General features: G+C 48.5%; 2 protein-coding genes across 11 annotated transcripts; both read right to left on the reverse strand.

Moving 5' to 3' along the window:
• Nucleotides 1-1,733: 1,733 nt before the first annotated feature.
• Nucleotides 1,734-10,348, reverse strand: spmap2 (sperm microtubule associated protein 2). Of its 3 annotated transcripts, XM_076981650.1 has the most exons (8): nucleotides 9,354-9,429; nucleotides 9,136-9,217; nucleotides 8,928-8,989; nucleotides 8,614-8,677; nucleotides 3,319-3,445; nucleotides 2,734-2,893; nucleotides 2,045-2,309; nucleotides 1,734-1,938 (listed from the first exon to the last, which is right to left on the reverse strand). In XM_076981650.1, the coding sequence occupies exons 2-7, from the start codon at nucleotides 9,195-9,197 to the stop codon at nucleotides 2,068-2,070; spliced, it is 717 nt and encodes a 238-aa protein (XP_076837765.1). In that variant the 5' UTR covers nucleotides 9,198-9,217; nucleotides 9,354-9,429; the 3' UTR covers nucleotides 1,734-1,938; nucleotides 2,045-2,067. The 3 variants fall into 3 exon arrangements, with proteins under 3 accessions (XP_076837765.1, XP_076837764.1, XP_076837762.1); XM_076981649.1 differs by lacking the exon at nucleotides 9,354-9,429 and adding an exon at nucleotides 10,049-10,348 and having other exon boundaries at nucleotides 1,734-2,309; XM_076981647.1 differs by having other exon boundaries at nucleotides 1,734-2,309.
• Nucleotides 10,349-12,152: 1,804 nt separating this feature from the next.
• Nucleotides 12,153-21,851, reverse strand: shda (Src homology 2 domain containing transforming protein D, a). Of its 8 annotated transcripts, none has more exons than XM_076981196.1 (8): nucleotides 21,696-21,851; nucleotides 20,838-20,904; nucleotides 20,273-20,609; nucleotides 18,247-18,400; nucleotides 17,255-17,464; nucleotides 15,976-16,111; nucleotides 15,770-15,889; nucleotides 12,153-13,260 (listed from the first exon to the last, which is right to left on the reverse strand). In XM_076981196.1, the coding sequence occupies exons 3-8, from the start codon at nucleotides 20,603-20,605 to the stop codon at nucleotides 13,074-13,076; spliced, it is 1,140 nt and encodes a 379-aa protein (XP_076837311.1). In that variant the 5' UTR covers nucleotides 20,606-20,609; nucleotides 20,838-20,904; nucleotides 21,696-21,851; the 3' UTR covers nucleotides 12,153-13,073. The 8 variants fall into 8 exon arrangements, with proteins under 8 accessions (XP_076837311.1, XP_076837312.1, XP_076837310.1 ...); XM_076981197.1 differs by having other exon boundaries at nucleotides 15,817-15,889; nucleotides 15,976-16,156; XM_076981195.1 differs by having other exon boundaries at nucleotides 15,976-16,156; nucleotides 21,696-21,850.
• Between the last annotated feature and the right edge of the window lie 50 nt (nucleotides 21,852-21,901).

Below are 21,901 nucleotides of genomic sequence, written 5' to 3' on the forward strand. Positions count from 1 at the left end.
ATTTTGTCCCTTAATTTAATAAAAGATGCAAAGGGAAATGGCTTGCTGTGGAGAAATATTGATAATCTACTTGGAAGGGGAAAAACAGCTTAGAATAAATAATACTGTTCAAAATGAAAAAAAAAATTGGCAACATATTTTAATGAATATTGTGTTGGTTTGGTTTGGGAATTGGCTCGACTGTTTCGAGCACCTACCTCTTTCCATTCTGTGGTTTGTGATGAATCTGCCTTTAGTCTGGCACCTGTTAATGATGCTAAAGTGGAGAGGATTATTGGACACCTTGATAATAGGGGCGATTACAAATAGTGTAAATTAGCTAATTGCTATAACCTGGCAGAATGTATCTCTCCTGTTCTCTAGGTTAATGTACTTGTTGTGCATTGTCTCTGATGAATAAAAATAAAAAATACCGACTGGCCGTATTAAATATGCATAACATCAACCATAAGGTTTATAGTAACTTGTGATATCTACCCACTGGAATGTAATTAAAAAATATTATGTCCATTAAAATTTGAATGTTTGTGGTGATGATTCTAGGGATTAGTCTTATTTTTTAAGCCTTATTTGCAAGGCTCATTCTGCCCTGTAGTGACTCCACTCCTGTACCACTGAGCCTTGTTGAGTTCACTGAGAGCACTTTAATACCAAACTGGCAAAACTAGTTTTGCTGGAACATTTAATTGCAAAAACATAGTAAAATTATTCATTGCTCACTTTCTGAAACCTGTCAACCTGTCATTTTGCACATATTTAACACTTAACGTACATCTGGTGCACAACACCTGTAGGGCAGTGTTCCCCCAACACCTGTAGGGCAGTGCTGGTGCACAACACCTGTAGGGCAGTGTTCCCCCAACACCAGCAAAAACATTCAACCCCGTGAAGGAATTGTCTCACTCCCACTTTCTCTCTATGGGCATTCTCGGTTTAAATTACAAACTTTACCTTGTAACACCCACATGAGTAATGAAACTGAACTTTCCAGTAAGCAAAGTCAAACTAACAGGACTCGGTAAGAGAGACGTACCCCGAGACTCAATTGCACCATCACGCTTCTGCCTGCTGGGCAGTTGTTTTCAAGGTGTGTGATAATTTTCCTGCCGAAAGGTAAACCATCGTGCTACGAAAGGTTCAGCGTTTGCACATCTGGGCCAGATGTTTTGTTATTGCACCCTTTCGAAGAACATCACCCAGTTCCTTAACACTTGGCCATATTCCAGCACGCGAGGAACTCGCCTGCTTGGGCCGTGATGGATCCAGATGAACATTAAAAATAATTAAAGGGACCCAATCGCTCTCTTTCCCCCATTCCAGTTTGTTTTGCCTGAGGACTGAACCTGACTGATTGTGTGCTTACCTGTTTAAACTATGCCCATGTCGGCGTTAGTATAACTCTGAAGCAGCTACGTAGCTCTGTGATTGAGAAAATTTTGTGAACGGTCACCAGTCGCATTGTAGCCAAAACGCACTGGTGGACACTCCAGTGGTCATTCGACACTTGACAGGGACCTTCTTGCTTGGTTTTCTAATTTGGGTGCACCTCATGGTCTAGAAATAGCTGTACTAACAAAAATGATAACAAGTGGGAGTTATGTAAAAAATAAAATAAAAAGTTTGATATTTTAAGGTAATGGTTTTAGTAAATTAAACTTCAGATCAGGATATAGTCTACTGATCTGTTACTTTACAATTTAAAGTAAAAAAAAAACCTCAATAACACTGACAACCCAGACATTTTTATTCTGGTATTTTATTGCTGTGATTTTCTTTTCTTTTAACATGGGTTACGGTGTGTAAAAATGGAATGAGCATAAACGATAAGAATTGACAGAGGTGCAGGTGATCCCTCCTCCATCATTGGCCCGCATCACGTTAGTGTGTGAATGGTTGTCTTATGGATTTATCAGTTTCCAGTGTGAAGTAAATCTGTATCTAAGCATATGTAAGAATGGAAAGATGACACCAGTCATGCATGTTGTGCTCGGAGGCCCAGGTCCAATAAAAACAAACCACAAACAAACAAACAAAAAACACACACCTGGGGGGTTGCCTTACAGCCCTTTACTTCCTCCTGCACCTGCGTAAAGGGGGCAGGGACAGCTCTCGTACCCTCGGGGAGGCGGAGGCCACGCGGGCGGCCGCACTCACTCGGTAGGGGTCGAAGCCGTCGTGGAGAGGCACGCGGTGTCGGGGTGTGGCCAGCGTCTGCAGTCTCGGGCTGGCTGTGGTGCGCTGGGCAGCCTTCGACACGGGCCACGACACGGGCCTGTCCGGACGGTATTGAGGGTGGTCCTGCTTTGGGGCTGAGGACAAGGATGGAGAGAGTGGGAGAGGCAGAGACGGATACAGGGAGAAAGAGGAAAAAGGATTGAGAGAGAGAAATCGAGGGAGAAACAGTAGGGAGGATTCTGATCAGTCTTTTACTTCAGTCCGATAAATGATTTTTTTCAAGTTACAGATTAAAAATTTATAAAAATGCAACCAAGGCTGGACACACACCACACGACTTTTAAAATCCTAACAGACCTTAGAAAGGAGATTCTCTCACACTTAATGTCTTTTCTTTGTTGGAATGCATGTGCTAAGCGATCAGGCAGTACGGATTAATCAAATTCGACTGAATGTCAGCAATATTACTTCCTCGTGCCTTAAAGAGCGAGCAGTAATCGTGCAGTGGGTGTCACTGAGACGAGTGGCGTTCACGGAGAGGTGAAGACAGCATCTTACTGGCGAGAAGAGCCGTGCGATAGGACGGGGGGGTTTTCCGCGGGGCAGCCAGTGATGCTTTTGAGCCGTCGCATGCGTCCCAGAATTCTCTGGTGCGTTTGGGACGAGCCAACTGGCAGATGCGGGCGCTCACCCTGGTGGTTCTCTTAGCCATGTTTAACTGAGAGAGAGAGAGAGAGAGAGAGAGAGAGAGAGAGAGAGAGAGAGAGAGAGAGAGAGAGTGAGTAGGGGCCCTACACTGGGCCCTTGACTATTTTTATGATGATGAGGCCAAATTAAATCACCTCCATCTGAATTCATCAGGAACAGTCCCGTTTCTACTGTGCAGGGTGAAATATTTACATTTTGATCTCACTTTAGCTAAAGTCTCTCATATAACTTGTTACGATTACCTGAAAGCAAAACTGAAATTTTCATACGACTCCTATATGACAATATGACAATTTCTGAAAACAAAGTCTTAATTAGGTGAATTATTATGAGTATTAATCTGTACAGTCTTGTGACACGCTACGACAAGAGTAATGCAGTAATGCCGATAGAAATATGACGGTAACTCGGGTAAACAACTGTGGCAATACTCACTGTGGGCAGCAGAGGGCGATCAGGTTGCCAGCCCGCCGCAGGCAGCCGAGGTAGAGCGAGCATGCGCACTCGGTCAGAGGGACAAGCCTTTAAGGCGGCCACACTCACCCTCCATTCAGGTGAACGTCTAAAAAGACACATTACATCACACGCTAAAGTCCAGTACAACACCAATGCCAGTGCATTAGACAAAGTAGTGCTACAAACAGAGGGGACAAGGACACGACACACACTCGTCTATCCCAGTCCAGGGATCAAACCAGGGTCACCTGCCAGGCACTGGAACCCTGACCACTATGCTACAAATTTCCCAGTAAAAACAACTGGAAACACATATGGGAAGACTGTCCCCCATCAACAGAGGTTAACAGAGGAACACTGTCCCAATAAATAACGGTTACCAGAGAGCTTAGCACACGTCACACGCACTAACCCTAAGCAAAGTTCACCTGAGGGAGAGCTCTGATCAGCTCTCGGCTCGCTGGCTCCCTCTGGTGGCAGCTGGCTGTTACAGCTATATTGCAATATAGTGCAGATATACTAATGTATAAGCAGTGACCGTGTATATATAATAGACGGTACGTCACCGTTGACTCCCATTGTGAACTTTTGAAGCCACCAAGATGGCCGCACGGACACCGCCATCTTGGATGCGCTTGCGCAGTAGATGAAAATAGGAGCCAGAGCATGCGCATTAGAACCGGTAGGCAGGACAGTGGCTGCATCTCAATTCAGGGGCTGCAGCCTACGTAGACCGCGTAGACCGCAGCCCACGGTGGCCACACACTTCGAAGGCCGGGTAGGCTGCATCTCACGGCTGTTAAATGAGACAGTCTAGTCTTCGCAAGACGTATGTTTGCGTGACCACGCTCTGCCCCGTTACATACATTACATACGTATTAGCGCGCTGTCCGACAAATATCACATCACCCACAAATGCCTAAAAGAAAATGCGTTGAACATGTATTCACATGTTTGGCGGGAAGTATAACTTCATAACAAAATTCAATGTATTTTTATAAACGTTACTCTTTAGTAAATACTCAAAGCACAGGTTTACCTGCAATATCATTAATAACTGGCATGTTATTTAGCATCTCATTGCAGTATAAATGTCCATATTTAAAAAATACCGACATTTAAAAACGAATTCTACGGCCCGTACACTAGACTCCGCCTGTTTAATGTTCATAGAGCAATGAAATTGGGATATCAAGAGATGCGAAGGATACTCAGACACGTCCTTCGTTTTCGGTGTTTTGAAGGCTACATTCGTCGGCCGCATGGTTTACTGTGCGTTCACACCGAAAGCGATAAAATCGCTCTCCGTCGCCGAGTCGCCAGCATCGCGTCGCGTGGGGGCGTGTCCAACATCACGCCTGCATGCAGCACGTGACAGATATGCAAATCACGTTTTTAAAGCAGGACGCAGTATTTATTTTAATCTATTGATTACAGGACACACGATTATAAAGGAGTGCGTGTATAAAACATAGTGTGTGTATAAAACACATATAGTATATAAACCTAAAATGTTTATGTATTTTTTTTACTTTTTACCCCAGACCCGAAGATCAAAGAGGAATTTAAAAAAATCATAACCAATAATAGGGTATACGCTAATTTATTGCAGATGTTTTTTAACAAATGAACAGTATCCAGGTGTACCAAAAATAAACATCGTAAAGTGCGGGACATCCAGAGACAGCCACTATTAATCTCTCCTCCATTTTGCAATCGGAACAAATAATCAGTAGGAACCAAAGTCAGAGGTGCGGTTTCGGAGGAGGGTGCAAACATACTTTCTGATTGGTAGTCGCCGCCGCGCGTCACTGCTCATTTGCATAAAGTTGAGCCAAGCTCAACTTGTTCGCGTCGCTCGAATCGCTCACTTCGCGTCGCGCCGCGCCGCTGGGTGTCGCTCACTCTCATTGAAAATGAATGACTTCCGGTCGCCGTGTCGCTCTCGTCGCTTTCGGTGTGCGCCGCGAGCGGCGCGAGGGTACGCGCGGCGAAAATGACGTAATCGCTGTGGCTCCGCCCGTGCGCGAGGGCCTCGCGCGCTTGCGGCGCGAGGTCGTGCACCTCTCGAATTTTGTAACTTCGCGCGCGCGCCGGACAAAGTCATGTTTGCCGGGTTCATACACCCAGGGCTCTCAAGTCTCACGCATTGAGCGTGTGACACACGCATTTGACCGTCTTCACACGCCACACTTCCGATTTCACACGGCGAGAAAAAAAAATCTAGTTTATTTACCTCTGATCCATATCTATGTCGCACTCCACTGGCGATCGATCGCGATATACAAACCCCCAACCGAATATTTTACATCGGACCAAAAAAAAGGTAGGCCAAAAATAACCGGCAATAACCCTGTCTCTAGTGCCTCGTACACCATGATGGTAACACCGGTGCCAGGGTTATTATGACACTCGATCAGAGCAGACCTCTTTTCCTCTTCAGTCAACATAACCAAACGCATATCATTTTTGTTTGGTCCGATGTAAAACATTCGGTTATCTAAACATAAAAAGAAAACGTTCCACCATTGTTATTTATAAATATATTTATAAGAACTTTATATTCCACGACAGGACAGACTGTTAACTTAGGAACATGGTTTGAATTTAACTTACCTTCAACTATAAAGTTTTCAGATACACGACGAATTTCACGTCGCATATTTTTATCACAAGTCGATTTGAATAAACCGTGGGAGATATACTCCTTTAACTCGCCATAAAATCTGAAATCCTTCATTTTTTATTACAATGCTTCTCGTACGATCACACTCCGTTCACTACTTCGCATCTAGTAGTGTCGTAAAGTGTTAACGCACATTTTCTCACGCATGCTCGGTACAGATCGGGCAGGGTGTACGGATCGGGTAGTCTGTAGGTGTATCTCAATTCAGGGGCTGCAGCCCACGAAGTGCGCATTTGTAGGCCGGTTACGTCACTGCGCCGCGACGAGGCTGTCCCAATTCGTGGACTCCTTCTTATGCGGCCGACGAATGTAGCCTTCAAAACCCCGAAAACGAAGGATGCATCTGAGTATCCTTCGCGTCCCACCATATCCCAGGATTCTTTGCTCTATGAACAATAAACAGGCGGAGTCTAGTGTACGGGCCGAAGAATTCGTTTTTAAATGTCGGTATTTTTTAAATATGGACATTTATACTGCAGTGAGATGCTAAATAACATGCCAGTTATTAATGATATTGCAGGTAAACATGTGCTTTGAGTATTTACTAAAGAGTAACGTTTATAAAAATACATTGAATTTTGTTATGAAGTTATACTTCCCGCCAAACATGTGAATACATGTTCAACACATTTTCTTTTAGGCATTTGTGGGTGATGTGATATTTGTCGGACAGCTCGCTAACACGTATGTAACGTATGTAACGGGGCAGAGCGTGGTCACGCAAACATACGTCTTGCGAAGACTAGACTGTCTCATTTAACAGCCGTGAGATGCAGCATACCCGGCCTTCGAAGTGTGTGGCCACCGTGGGCTGCGGTCTACGCGGTCTACGTAGGCTGCAGCCCCTGAATTGAGATGCAGCCACTGTCCTGCCTACCGGTTCTAATGCGCATGCTCTGGCTCCAATTTTCATCTACTGCGCAAGCGCATCCAAGATGGCGGTGTCCGTGCGGCCATCTTGGTGGCTTCAAAAGTTCACAATGGGAGTCCCTGAATTGAGCCCCTGAATTGAGATACACCTACTATCTCCGCCAGAGACCGTATCCCCGCCCCGACATTCGTCAGGATACGACCACCAGTATAGACACTTTTGACGTTTTACAAAATAAACAAAGGTAAAAGGTTTTAATACTGCTGTAGAGAGTTTTGATGTTGAGCGCGTTCACGTTTGAGCGTCTGATATTAGATGTCAACCAACGCAGCTATTAACTGTCAATCACCTTATCGCCACACCCCTTTAAATAACACTTAATAACTTCTATAAAATCTGCTTAGCGTAGAAAAAAACTGGGAGAGATACAAAGTTTCTCGTCCGGCCCGTTCACTTACATGGGAATGGGTGGGGTTAAAAGTTGTACTGCAACCAGCCACTAGAGGGCAGCTGACTCACGGAGGCTTCACTTTTCACTCGTGTCGTCCTGTCCACTTATGGCGCATTTCCACTAGGGCCTGCTTGGCGTGGTACAGTTCGATTCGCGACGATTTGTGAGTGTTTCCATTAGTACCAGTTCCCAGTTAGCTGGCCCCTTCGGGTACTATTTTCGTACCGACTCGCTCGAGGTTCTAACCGTTCCGAAGCGGTACAGTTCTTTGACGTGGAGGAACAGCATGACATTGATTGGCCAGGGAGTGTCGTCACAGGTTGCGTCAGGAGAGCGACTCCTCCGCTATGCTAGGGACTCCTCAGCCATTTTTAAAACCCAAGGAGCGAAGTCTGTTCCCTGGTCAAACGCTGAGGTACAAACCTTTCTGTTAATAATCAGCGATCAAAAAATCCAGGGCGAACTGGACGGGGCCACTAGAAATGTAAAGGTTTTTAGCGAGGTTTCCGCGCTAATGGCCACTCATGGCTACCAGCGGTCCGTTCAGCAGTGCCGGTCGGTCCAAGCTAAAAAAGCTTAAAGCGATTACCGGGCGGTGAAGGACCATAACGGACGCAGCGGAGCAAACCGCAAAGACTGGAAATGGTTCCAGCAAATGGATGTCATATACGGTCACCGGCCAGCCAGTAACGGAAGAGAAAACGTGCTGGACAGACACAGCAATGTTGGTGCTGGAGGCCACGGAGAATGGTGAGTGTAGGTCTCTGTGTGTAGACACAGAAGACATAGGATATAGGACTGGAGTGTATACTGCCATCTTCTGGCGAAATATAAAATAGCTTTTTTTAGTTTACTGCCATCTTCTGGTGAAATATATAATATATATATTTTTTGTCTACTGCCTTCTTCTGGTGAAATATAAAATGTTGCGGTCAACACAATCTGAGGGCCTGTGAAAATCTGAACAGCCCTTTGGACACCCCTGCCATATAATGTCCTGTGATATAAGCATATAAGCCCCATTTTTACACACCGCATCAGATAGAGACGCCAATTCTAAAACAGTACAGATCTGGGATCTACGTCACCATGTCCAACAAACACTTAGCACTTTTAACTGGAAAACCTTAAGATCTTCAGCAACATAAAGTTTATGCCATATACGTTCGGCCTTTCAAGATCTCCAAGACTTCATTAATGAGATATATGGACAGAAGAAAGAAATGTCCAGTCGTAGCTGTCAGTGTGTACACCAGTTACAGTTACCTGATGTCCTCAGAGAAAGGATATTTTTTACCCTCCGACAGCTTGGACCAGCGTGGAGTTAGATCTACAGATATAGACAGATAACGAGCATGTTAAGCCCCTTTAAATGTTTTACATACTTCATTATATGTTGTACAGTAATGCAGATATAGCACATGAAGTTGAATTTTGGACATATCGTGTTAACGAGAGTTCTTCCGTCAACATCAGTCATTAATTAAGCTAGCAAACTCGCACATAAAGTTAAATAACAGCAATAAAGTTACAGACGTTTTTTTTTGACATAATGATTTAAGATATTTAGGATGTGTCACCAAAGGCCGTCGTGGGACTGGTGGGTTTTGCAGGGAGTTCATCCAGCCAGTACACGGAGCGTCTGCAAACACAGACCGCGTGGTGAACCACACTCGGAACAGCAAATCAAGCATCTTTATCCATGCAGTCTTTAAAAAGTAACAAAACGGGCGGCGTGAGGAGCAGTGTGCACCGTGCAGCCCGCTGTCACATGTGAACCAAGCCCACCTGTCTGGAAACCTGAGCAGGTTGGCCTTAGGCTGGGCAAGTCGCTCGATCCGGGTTGCCATAAAAACAGTTTAAAGTAGATCTACAAAAAGCACTGCGTGTCAACAGACGTGGTAAACATCAATAAATATACACAACCACTGATTTTCTATTGCAAGTCCCTCGTAATTTAGTAAAAGTTGATGCACTAGGTCCCTATAGCGTGTTGCACGTCTCACCTGTTTGCCGTGTGGGGCCAAACCGACATGTGAGATCGGCCACGCGCGGCCGTTACTATAGGAACAGGTGGCGCGCACACTGAGGGGTCTGTGTCACTTAATGGTGATTATACACATAGACATGCCTATGATTATACAGCTTGGTTATTTCATAGCAAGTAATTTAACTGGACCTTAGACACATACTGGTGTTGATTGCGTCTAACAGAACTGGGATCTTTAAACTACAGGACGACATATATCGTCCCACAGTGTGTTTTATTATCCATTTCAAAACATTATCAGTGTCTATCAATGACTCTTTCTCTACAAAATTATTAAATAAACAACAGATCATATGTTGTGGTATTACTACTAACACGTGTAGACCTGCTGTTTAAAGCACGTTATCACATCCTGCGCCTGCACAATACGTCTATGCGGCAACTCTGACGTTTTTATAGTCCAATAACCATTAATGATGCCGTTTAAAGAATAATCATACTCGAGGTTGCGTGCTGTAATGTTGAATATCAGCACCGACAGTGTCTCGCAGATTCAGCACGACATTTAAATGGCATCATTAACGGTTATTGGACTATTAAAAACGTGAGTGAGATGCACTGTGCCGTCGCTCGACGTGGATGCGGTTAAATTTAGTGGGGATACGGAGCTGCAACACCCGGTTACACCGCTGGATGGCGCTGCTAACCTACCTTACGGAAATCACCGGCCAAGTGTCCAATGTGATGGAGTGTCGGGGTTAAAGACACGAGTGCGCTGTTTACATTTGAGATTTGAGTAGCTCATAATCGCATTAGCAACTGTACGCAAATAATTATTCCTCTCAGTGGACCCTGTGGTGTGTCCGGCGGTGTCTAACTGCTTAAATGTCCGGATCAGACACTGAAGGTCACTGAAAAATAAAATCCCTATAACTGGTCAAACAATACCGCGTGTGTTGGGTTATTTTTGTATGCTCGACCTTCTGATAATTGAATACACGTAAGTCTGTATTGAGGAATTTGATTATAGTGCCACAGAAACGCTCTTTGTAACGACTTCTATATAGATGTCATGCTTTAACTTTGGCTTTCAATCTAAATTCAGAACTGCAACGTTGTTCGAATGGAGCATTTAATGTGCCAATATAAACGATTGTGCTTCTTTCCACTGAAAAGGAAACTATAATATAATTACAATTTTAAAGCTCTTGTAAGTCCAGACATGTCATACATTCCTGTTTGGGTGACTCAGTCCTGGACACATGGTGAAGAGAAAGCCCATCAGTGGTTACTTGAATACTCAACTTTGATTTTATTGTAGGAGTGTAATTGTTTGACGGTGATTGGGCAGGAAAGGCATGTCCTGTTAGGATGCTGCTGTTGCCATGGCACCCGCTACCATGGTTGTTTTGGACTTTCCTCTGACCCGTCACTGATGAAATGCCCCTGCTCTTTGTTACATCTCCCACCAGGTCTAAGGAGGTGAGCCCCCCCCCCCCCCCCCCCCCCCCCAACACACACACACACAGCAGCATGCTGCCACACACACCTCCAGCCACTCAGAGGAGGCACAGGGCGATGTGACGTTGGGTTCAGGAGTCATGCAGCTTGATCTGCAAAGTCATGCCGTTCAGATGATAAAAACTAGAACACGTTGACTTGTGCAACACAAGGATGAACATGACTCGGCAATCCAGCGTCAGGACAGCGTGTAGGTCGTGTTGTCAGCCGGGCAACACGGTAAAACACAGCACTGCAAATGTGGTGTGTACACTACACAGCCTGCAAACAGCACCTCTATTAAGAGTGTCTATATATAGTCCACCAGTTATTATATCACAAAAGCAGTTTCAATCATTAATCTAATAATAGGCAGTTTACGAAAAGTCAAAGTGACTCCTTTTCTGCAGAAATACAATATGAAAGGCAGCACATCTTTGTAAAAGGTTAATACACTTCTCTGTTTCACACACCCACACACAAACATCACTGCACATATAGACCAAGGCCCACACGGGAGCCCTGACCTATTTTTATACCCGTGTTGCAGGAAGGCTAGAAAGATCCATCACCGATTCTACTTTATGCTGAGAGTCAGAGTGCAGGAGAGAGAAAGAGTGCAAATGCACTGTGAGAACAGAGTGAGAACAGAGTGTGTGAGGGTGTTTTGCTCCCTGCTTTACTTCCCCAGAGCCCAAATGTTCTTCTAAAGCTCCGTGTCACATCAGCACTCATCCACACAATATGTAGAACACGGGAGCAGGAGGAAGATAATTACACAGGCTTTATTTTTAAAACAGCGTTCTTTATTCGAAAGCAGTAACATTACAGAGCGTCAGTAAAATGAGTTCTGTTCAGTCAGCACAGCCAAATGGCCTCGAGCGCTTCTCCAACTTTACGCAGAAGAGCAGGCCGTGCCGTCCTGCTGCAGGGCCTCACTGGGTCCGCATGCATCCCAACAGGCCCGTGTCAAAGAGCCGGGGGTCAGCGGAAGGGTCACGCGGACGCCAGCTGCTCCCCAGCTAACACAGACCAGCCGGGGGTACGACGTCTAGTCCGCAGGATGAAGAACAATGAAGACTCTTTGGCTCTTTGCTGCTTCATTCAGGACTCGCTGCACCGAATCACTTTAAGTTTCAACTACCAGAGAAGTCAGTTACAAACGGTGTGAATAATTATTGTAGTGATTCTTGTGATCAGGATATATCTGCATATTTATTTAAAAATGTCTATTGCTTCTATTTACAAAAAAAATTCTATCTAATGCAAATGAAACATTACAATCACGACGGAGAAAGTGTTAATATGTGCTCGAGTTCAGTAGTTCCTGACAAACAATTGCAGGTTTTGCCATTTTATTATTATTATTATTTTTTTTTTACAGATGTGAAGCTGTGATTGGTTCCTGGCAGTGTGGGGGTTCAGCCCTCTCCCCAAGCTGTGCTTGCCAGAGTGGAAAGGGGAGGAGCCGTCTGGGTGTCTTAGGACACAGCAGTCACCACGGCCACGCCTCCGCCTCCCCACACCTGCAACCTGAGCGCCTTCACAGCGTCTCACACACTGGGACGACTGGGATTTATTCAAATGGTCTTCCCATATTACTAAGCGACTTCACCTGGCCACGTTCGTCCTTTACAGTTACACACGTCTCTTCCCAGTCGGACAGGTGCTCTCTGACTACGGCACGGACGTCAAAAGGTACAGCGTAACGTCGGAAGATCTACAGCTAAAACGTGCATCTCTGCTGCTGCTGGCGTGTGGCTGTGATGGAGGCGTAGCCCATCAGAACAGCCGTGGAGCCCCAAGCGTCCAGTGGACGTGAGGGAGAAGGAGTAGGAGAAGGAGTACGTGTGCGTTACCTTACAGCAGCTGTGCAGGGTGTGTAGTGTGGATTTGTGTCATCTCAAAAAGGGCCTTCAACAATACAGCACCAACCACAGCCAAATTGCACATCAGTGGCGCTTTAAACTGGTATTGAAAACATTCACAGCAAACAGCCTTCATCATGAATCCACACACACACACACACACACACTTCAGATCAAAACACAAAGCTCTGCTGTAAATCCGTTCAAATGGAGGCCCTGAGCGTGCGTGTGTGTGTGTGTGTACGGGTGAAGCAGCAGGTGGAGGTGTGAGCCCGCGTGTGTGTGTGTACAGGTGGAGCAGCAGGTGGAGTGTGAGCCCGTGTGTGTGTGTGTGTGTGTACAGGTGGAGTGTGAGCCCACGCGTGTCCTCACAGTGTCTGCACCACCACAGGGAAGAGCAGGGAGAGGTGCTCGGCCCCGCGGATGGGCAGCTTATGGGTGGTGTAGTGGTGGATGGCGGCGGGGATGCTGTCAAACGGAGGGCTGTTCTCTCCCAGGACGTAGCGGCCGTCGCAGGTCAGGCTGAACTTCATGTGCATGAAGCCGTGGGAGCTCCTGTGGGGAATCACAGCGAGAAACCAGTGAGCGACGGAGACGAGGACGGAGACGGACAGAGATGGACGGAGTACACGGGAAGCTGTGTCAGGGGAAACGGTTAAATGTCCAGTGTGGTGGTGTGGGCGTCACACGAGGAGTGAAGGAGTGAGACATAGAAGGGATTCGGAACCCTGACTCTGAACACGGCCCTCCAGACACCGAACTTCACGTACACACACACAGCTGTGCAGGATCAAGAGCGCTTCGCAGAGTGCAGTCAACATGGGGGGGGGGGGGGGGGGGGGGGGGCGGCACACACACACACACACACACACACAGACAGAGACAGAGAGACAGAGAGAGAGAGAGAGATAGAGAGAGAGATGAGTGCCAATATGGCAAAGAGGAGAGCGGATGTAAACAGGCTCCTGCTCTGGGGACCAGACGTATTTAAGCCTGTGGATTAGCAGGCAAACAAACAGAACCCGACCAGTGGATCCACTTATCCATGGTAACAAACCCCGCAGACATGAACCCTGTTTGTTTCAGAGCGCATGTGAAGGCCCGGCCGATTCTGCTACACCTGCTACATCAAGCAGCAGCGTGCAAACGTGCCTTCTGAAGGCCGCCAGGCCAGCAAAGCCCCGTAGCCGTCGTCTTTGACGCGGTCGAGACGGATAAATCACTCCATTTTACTACAAGGCTCCTGGGCGGGGCAGACACCTGTCCTTTATTTCGGCGCCCTATAAATAAAGACGACTTGATCAAAGCACGCGTGACGTGTGGATCTAATCCTGATGGAGCTCTGACGACACTGGAGCAGCACAAACTCACTGAACTGCAGTTAGCAGGGACCCAATTTGCTCTAATAACGATTCTGTCACTGAGCAGGTGGGGGGGCAGAATACACAGGGGAAAACTCCGCACGCCGTCTGGTCGGGGTGTGGGCTGCCGAGTGTCTCGTATCGCCGTGGAGATCATTAAAGGCAGTGAGGTAGCCGGGGCATGGCCAGAGATATGTCAGCGCTATCGATTCTAACGACATGTCATGATTAACAAGCAGGGGGTCAAGAACTTGATATGAGAGAGAGAGAGCGCAAGAGAGCGAGAGAGAGAGAGAGAGAGAGAGAGAGAGAGAGAGAGAGAGAGAGAGAGAGAGAGAGCGCAAGAGAATGCTATTACATGACCCTAGAGATTATAAGGGAGAACATTACTGCATTATAGGTTACTCTGCCTGGAAGACTATATCAGGATGCGAGAGAGTCTGGTAATGTTATTGTAACCTTGAAGGAGTGTGAAAGAGTTTGGGGCCCTGAATCAGAGAGGGAAGTCTGCAGAGTTACGGTCGTAAGTGATGGAGTGGGCGGTGTTGTACCTGAGGGAGTGGGCGGTGTTGTACCTGAGGGAGTGGGCGGTGTTGTACCTGAGGGAGTGGGCGGTGTTGTACCTGAGGGAGTGGGCGGTGTTGTACCTGAGGGAGTGGGCGGTGTTGTACCTGAGGGAGTGGGCGGTGTTGTACCTGAGGGAGTGGGCGGTGTTGTACCTGAGGGAGTGGGCGGTGTTGTACCTGAGGGAGTGGGCGGTGTTGTACCTGAGGGAGTGGGCGGTGTTGTACCTGAGGGAGTAGGCGGTGTTGTACCTGAGGGAGTAGGCGGTGTTGTACCTGAGGGAGTGGGCGGTGTTGTACCTGAGGGAGTGGGCGGTGTTGTACCTGAGGGAGTGGGCGGTGTTGTACCTGAGGGAGTGGGCGGTGTTGTACCTGAGGGAGTGGGCGGTGTTGTACCTGAGGGAGTAGGCGGTGTTGTACCTGAGGGAGTAGGCGGTGTTGTACCTGAGGGAGTAGGTGGTGTTGTACCTGAGGGAGTGGGCGGTGTTGTACCTGAGGGAGTAGGCGGTGTTGTACCTGAGGGAGTAGGCGGTGTTGTACCTGAGGGAGTAGGTGGTGTTGTACCTGAGGGAGTGGGTGGTGTTGTACCTGAGGGAGTGGGCGGTGTTGTACCTGAGGGAGTAGGTGGTGTTGTACCTGAGGGAGTAGGTGGTGTTGTACCTGAGGGAGTAGGCGGTGTTGTACCTGAGGGAGTAGGTGGTGTTGTACCTGAGGGAGTAGGTGGTGTTGTACCTGAGGGAGTGGGCGGTGTTGTACCTGAGGGAGTAGGTGGTGTTGTACCTGAGGGAGTGGGCGGTGTTGTACCTGAGGGAGTGGGCGGTGTTGTACCTGAGGGAGTGGGCGGTGTTGTACCTGAGGGAGTAGGTGGTGTTGTACCTGAGGGAGTAGGTGGTGTTGTACCTGAGGGAGTAGGTGGTGTTGTACCTGAGGGAGTAGGTGGTGTTGTACCTGAGGGAGTAGGTGGTGTTGTACCTGAGGGAGTAGGTGGTATTGTACCTGAGGGAGAGGGAGTAGGCGGTGTCGTACCTGAGGGACAGGGAGTGGGTGGTGTTGTACCTGAGGGAGAGGGAGTAGGCGGTGTTGTACCTGAGGGAGAGGGAGTAGGCGGTGTTGTACCTGAGGGAGTAGGTGGTGTTGTACCTGAGGGAGAGGGAGTAGGCGTTTCTGCTGGTCTGACTGTTCCTCACCAGGTAACTGCATTCTTTACACAGGGTCAGTAGAGTCTCTGCCTCGGAGCGGGTCAACGCACCGTGGTACCACCTGTCACACACGCACACGGTTCAGTTAGGGCTTCAACACAAAGGCAGCGTGTCGGGTCGGGAACAGAACTGGGCTGCAACACGTACACTTGCTGTTTGAGGGGCTTGGCAGGGTCTACCCTCTCCCCCAGGACGGTGTGGGGCTCGCCGGGCCTGCGGAGGCTCGTGGCCCGGTTGGACGGAGGGCTGGTCCTGGGTGCTACACCTCTCCTCTGTGGCTCGCCTTGGGGCAGAGTGGAGTTGTCCCGATCAGCGCCGTCAAACTGGACTGAGCACATGGAAAAACGCCATCCGTGTTTAACCGGGTACAAAAGAGCAGAGTTGCCCAGAACCGACTAAGACACAAACAGCCTCGTTTGTGAAGTTGTTAAAAGCATGACCGAGTGAAACCCTGAAAATAAAAAAAGATGAAACTCTATTCCACCCCAGAGAGGAACAGAGATGGGTCCACACCTCACGGCACGTCATAGCAGCTGCAGTCAAGACTACCACCGGTGCGTGAACCGCGTTTCTTTGTGATTGGGCGATTACGTCTCTCTCGCTCCACTGGTCTCGTTTCTCACTGGACGGTTTGACCCAGCGGGGGAGGGGGTTCCCACCCAGACGAACAGCAGGTCATCAGCCAAACCCTTAGCTGTTCCTTTCAGGCACTTACTGGAATTTGCCCCATTTGTCCCTCTAGCCCCTCTTGCTCCCCCTTCACCCCCCCCCCCCCCCACGCTTCTCTTGCCCTCCCTCGTTACGCGGACGTATCTCATCTCCGTTTCATTCAGACAGCAGCCTCCCCCGCCGTTTCTGGCCAAGTGTTTATTCATAAATCTTCTTTTGTCCAGTGATGCATTTCAACGACCCCTCTGGTTGCAGATTTAACGGGTGGCCGAGCAGTTCACCCAGAGACACTTCACTTCTTCCCTTAAACCCAGTACAGTTCTCGAACGACTGACTCCAACGGCAGTCAAAGGTCACAGAGCCTGCTATGTGACCGGCGTGTCTCTGGTGGATCATCATCATCATCAGACGGGTCCCTCACAGATCTTTCCACTACTCGCAGGTCTGCGGGGCCGTCAGAGTGATTCAAGCTCACACGGGTTCTGGTTCTCCATCTACCCCTGCGCCCGGCCCACTTGCCCACTGTTCTTTGCTGTTCTAATGCCCCCATCACCCCTCTCCTCTCCACCCTCCTCCATCCATCACACTTCTGTACAATAACAAAATGCCCGACTGCGCCGTTCTAAAACACACCGACGTCATAGCTCATAGCATTAGCGCATTAGCATCTATCGTGTAAAATTTGGCGAGGCGGGCCCTAGCGGGTTCGACGTGACCCGCGGGGCCTCTGGCAGAGTCTCCCTGGAGCTCAGCTCACCGGCGAAGGCTCTGGTGATGTTCTCCTTCTTCCACTCCCAGGGCTGGTCGTACTCGTCCGCCGGTCTCTCGTCGTCCTGCGGCAGACGGCTCTCCCGCTCCGTGTCGTTGGGGTCGGCCCAACGGCGCCCCCTCTCCTCGTAGGGGCTGTCGTACAGCTGGGGGCTGCCCCGGGGGCAGGGGTGGTTCTGATCCGACCCGTGCTGCAGCTCTGTGGGGGGACATAAACAGCCCCATAAGCGTCGATACGTTGACGGCTGTAGATTTGCCTGGAGGCCCGAGTACAGCAGCAATGGCGACAATAAACAGCCACGATTCTGAGCTCACTGGTCATGTTGCTTATAAAGTCCTTTTATCAAAGGTCAGAATGGCAGTGCATTTCACGAGAACGTTCCACTCCAGCTACACGCACACCAGTCCAACTGGTGAACTTTTCTTCCCAAATGGCTTAAAACGTCACACTCAATTAGACACCATTTTCTAGATCGCAGTGCTGCTGACGACCCTCTCAAACTGCTCCACCTGTAAGAGAGAGGAATTCTTCTCAACGCCAAACTCTGGAACACGAGCAAACCTAAATTAACGTTAAACGGGAACTGCTCGCCCGTGACCACACAGGTAGGAAAACGCACCTTTGGGTTCTTGCGTCCTGTTCCACATGAGCCAGCATCTACACAACATCGAGCAGTACTCGGATAAACGCTTCCCGAAATCTCTCGACTCGTGCCGAAGTGTTTACGGGAATTCTCCCTCCACTTTGTCTAGGGGCTGTAATAAACTTTCAGCTTAAGTGAAAACGTTACTCCAACGCTGCTATATAGCTCTTCAGATACGATTATAAGGTACGTGCAGTCTCGCTTCCTGACCGACACACCCTGCACGGGCGAGCCTCTCCTGGACGAACCCTACTCCTGCTAATGTGCCTCTGGGCATTAAACGAATCGGCTAACGTGCGTGTGCTCATGTGTGCCGGAGGAGGGGAGGTCGTCTCACCGGTAATGACTCTCTGGGCTTCGAAGGGCTCCATGTAGCTGTTGCAGTTCTCCACGGAGTCGTGCTCCCAGCTGAGACGGGCCCGCGGGTCCGGCCGGGCGTCAAACGGGTCGGAGTAATCCGTGTCGACCACAGCCGGGGCAGATGGAACCAACTGGGGGGGAGGGGGAGAGATTTAGCATTGACTATCGACAAAAGATTTGGTGAGAGAAGAGGGGGCCTGGAGATTAAGTGCAGCGGAGCGATGGAACAAATAAAGGTAGAAAAGAGGACAAAAAAGAGACACAAAGAGATTGAGTGGGATGGAGGGAGAAAGCGTGAGCGATGTCCTACCAAGCCTCGGAGGTTATTACTGGCTTAATACCACCCCCCCCCCCCCCCCCCCCCCCCCCCACAAACACAAAACCCCACCATGAGCAGAAGACACTGCACAAGCCCCGCGTCACGCATAGCGCACCAGCAATGGAAGGGACGATGGAAGAAACGAGAGATCTTCCGAAGGAGATGTGAGCGAGGAAGAGGAGGGGTGTGACGCCGATGCCATGCTGGCGTGTGCCGCCTTCGCCTGACGAAGGGCGCGGAAGCCTCTGCCGGCTTCCTCCGCACTGGGGCACAGTAGCGGCGAGGGGCGTGGGCACCGAGCGGGCGCAGGGCCGTTTTCCACCTACTTCGTGAGGCTCCGTTGGTCTCCCAGAGCGCCGTCTGGCCCGGCCGAGCTGCCACGCCCAGCCGGGCTGCCACGCCCGGCAGCAGCGTGGCGGACGAGAAGTCGACTTGCACAGAAACGGCGCGGAGGTTGCGTGTTCAAACAAGGAGGAGACGGGGGTGTGAGGGAGAGCGCTGTCGTCACATTTAGCCACAGGCATGGCTGCGATCCTTCTGCTTATCCAACTACTCATCACTTTCGTGAGTGTGTGTGTGTGTGTGTGTGTGTGTGTGTGTGTGTGGGGGGGGGGGGGGGGGGTGTATAGCTCAGGCACTTTGATGGGGCTCTTAAGTTTGAAGGTTAACAGGTAAACACGATTAGCTGATGATGAGAAGCAGTGCCCTGGGCTCCAGATCAACACACTACGACGTAATGAAGCCGGTCTGAGCGTGAGAGAAAATGTGCGTTGGAAATCACTGCAGGCTTATAGATCACGTTCACCTTGGAGCAAATGAATAAAGAGTCTCCCTCTGTCTCTTGGCTTTAATATTTCATTGCCCTCAGAAGGGTAATTACCAAGTAGCGTACCACAACTGCCACCGGAAACGCTCACAAAGCATCGTACATCTGCAGGTGCAGAATCAACCACACATCGACCACAGACAGGCCGCATTTGTGCCTGGCTAAAACCAATCTAATCCAATTCAACACCATCCAGACTAAAATGATAGAGTTCCAACATTTGATTATATACTCGAATTAAAGGGCTATTCATGCTCCAATCCAACAGAGCCCTCAAGTCAGAGCAACCATTCTGGCCTGATGAAGTCCGTACTAACCACCACCAGAATCTCCCCGTCTCCAACCTCGGTCCACAAACACCCAGGAATGCTCCCCAGTTTTAGAAGGAAACGTCTTACGTTCTGGACTCTGGCACGGATGCCCGTCAGATTCTGAACTATGAGATGCTGTGACATGGACGCCAGCCAAACGCTCTCTGATCCAGAAACGCCCCTCACAGAGCCCGTGGGCACACAGCCCAGGCAGGGCAACCAAAACCTCTTAACAGGCAGCAGTTTACAACTTTGATAGACTTGGGACAACAAGCCCCGAGTCTATGTGCTTTTAAAACACAGACAGATACATGCTAAGTAACCACTTAGGGACAGTCGCTTAATAAAGGGTCTGTTTTAACTAACTGGAATTTGAGAGTATTGTAATAATGCAATTTGTAAGCTGTACTAAAACAATGTGTTCAATGTTCATGCATGTTTCATTATATCACCATTAAGGGAAATTCAGTTTTTTTTTCCTGACTACTAGGTGATGCAAGCACTGTAGAAAGTGTGTAAAAAAAGATGATTAATTATTAGGACTCACCGGGGCATGGTGCTCGGTGAAGGACACGATGCTCAGCGGGTTCTTGCAGCGAACAAATTCCTGAGATTCCACTTTTATCAGCCTGTGTTTGGGAGACACGATCTTCACCTCCATACCGTTGGACAGAACTGTCCCGAAGGCTGGGAACGAGTCCGTGGTCCCCGGGCCGTTCTGCGCCCGGTTCTCCGAGGGCTCGTACGGGTCCTCAAAGTCCAGATCTTTCTGGGCGCGGTAGGCTCGGAGGATCTCGCTCTCGGTGTAGTCTGGCTTGGGGGGTTGTGGGGGGGCTCTTCTGCTGCCAAAGTTGAGGTAATCTTTCAACCACTTTGCCATGGGTCTGTGCTGAAAAGAAAAGAAAGACTTAAGTCTCCACTCCAAGGTCGACTGATGAGAGATTGCAAATGGATAAAAATCAAGCCAGACTTTCTCCCTTCACATTGAGAAGGTCCCAAAACACCACAGCAAGCCACGTTAAAGTCTTAACATGGGTCCCTATAAATTGCAATAATTTCTGGGAAAATCAGAGGAAATCAATAGAATTGGTTGTGTATTAGGATGGGATTACCTTTGTCTGTAGTGGTCTTGTGGTCTTCTCGATACCTTAGTGCACCTAGGCTTTAGCTTGGATTTGTCTAAACAGAAAATAAAACTTTAGGAAAATAAACTTGTAGTGTAAATCCCACCAGACACATCTCCCTAAAGCACAACGCCTCCATTGTGGGAGCAGCCCGACCTTCCTCGTCAATTACATTATATTTTTGTACATGTTCAACCTGTAGGGGGATGTTGTTTAGTTTTATTTCACGGTGAATTGTTCGAGGTGTCGAAAGTTAATCAGAAAACATGGACACGACTTTAATATTTCACCTCCAGAAAGTTTTCCAGCAGGGTTGACTTAACAGTTGTTCACGTCGCTAGCCGGCTAACGCAGACTAGCTGGACAAACTTGGACATTTATCCAACAAACCACGCCAAACTTTCAGATAATCTAACATCTCTGCATATGGATTATATCAAAATTACACTTTAACACGTTTATTAGCGTTGGCGAGCTAGCTTTAGGTAGCGAGTCTGTCCGATTGTTATTTACATGGAGCATGTTAGCTAGCAACAAGCTAACGGCGAATTACTCGAAATAACTCAAATCAGGGAAAAATAAATTAAAAGTCCCCCCAAGAAAATACAGATTACATCGAAACGAGGCAAAACGATCCATTTATAACAAACGATTTACGCTGCACTTTAAATAATTCGCAAACAATTCAAACCAGTAAATTAACACCATCCATTTAGCCAGTGAAATAAATCCATCTTTGTGCCAATAAAAACCCCATAAACCAAACCGCGGATGCATTAGTGAAAAATCCTTTAAATAATGTACCGTGGTCCGCATGTACACGCCTCGCAGCTTACAGCCACTTACCATGGCAGTGGTTTACAAAAACCACACTCCTCAACGAAGTCTGGTGCCCATGTCTCCTAAGGAGGAGGAGGAGAAGGAGGAGGAGGAAGAGGACCAGCCCAGCTCCTTTATGGCAGACTTGTATGGCACTGACTTGTAGGCGATGCCCACAGGCTACTAGACTTCTTTGTTCGGCACTGGAATGTAATTTCATTAAGCACACCGCC

The sequence above is a fragment of the Brachyhypopomus gauderio genome, chromosome 19 (assembly GCF_052324685.1).
Source record: "Brachyhypopomus gauderio isolate BG-103 chromosome 19, BGAUD_0.2, whole genome shotgun sequence".
In the NCBI taxonomy this organism is placed as follows: domain Eukaryota; kingdom Metazoa; phylum Chordata; class Actinopteri; order Gymnotiformes; family Hypopomidae; genus Brachyhypopomus; species Brachyhypopomus gauderio.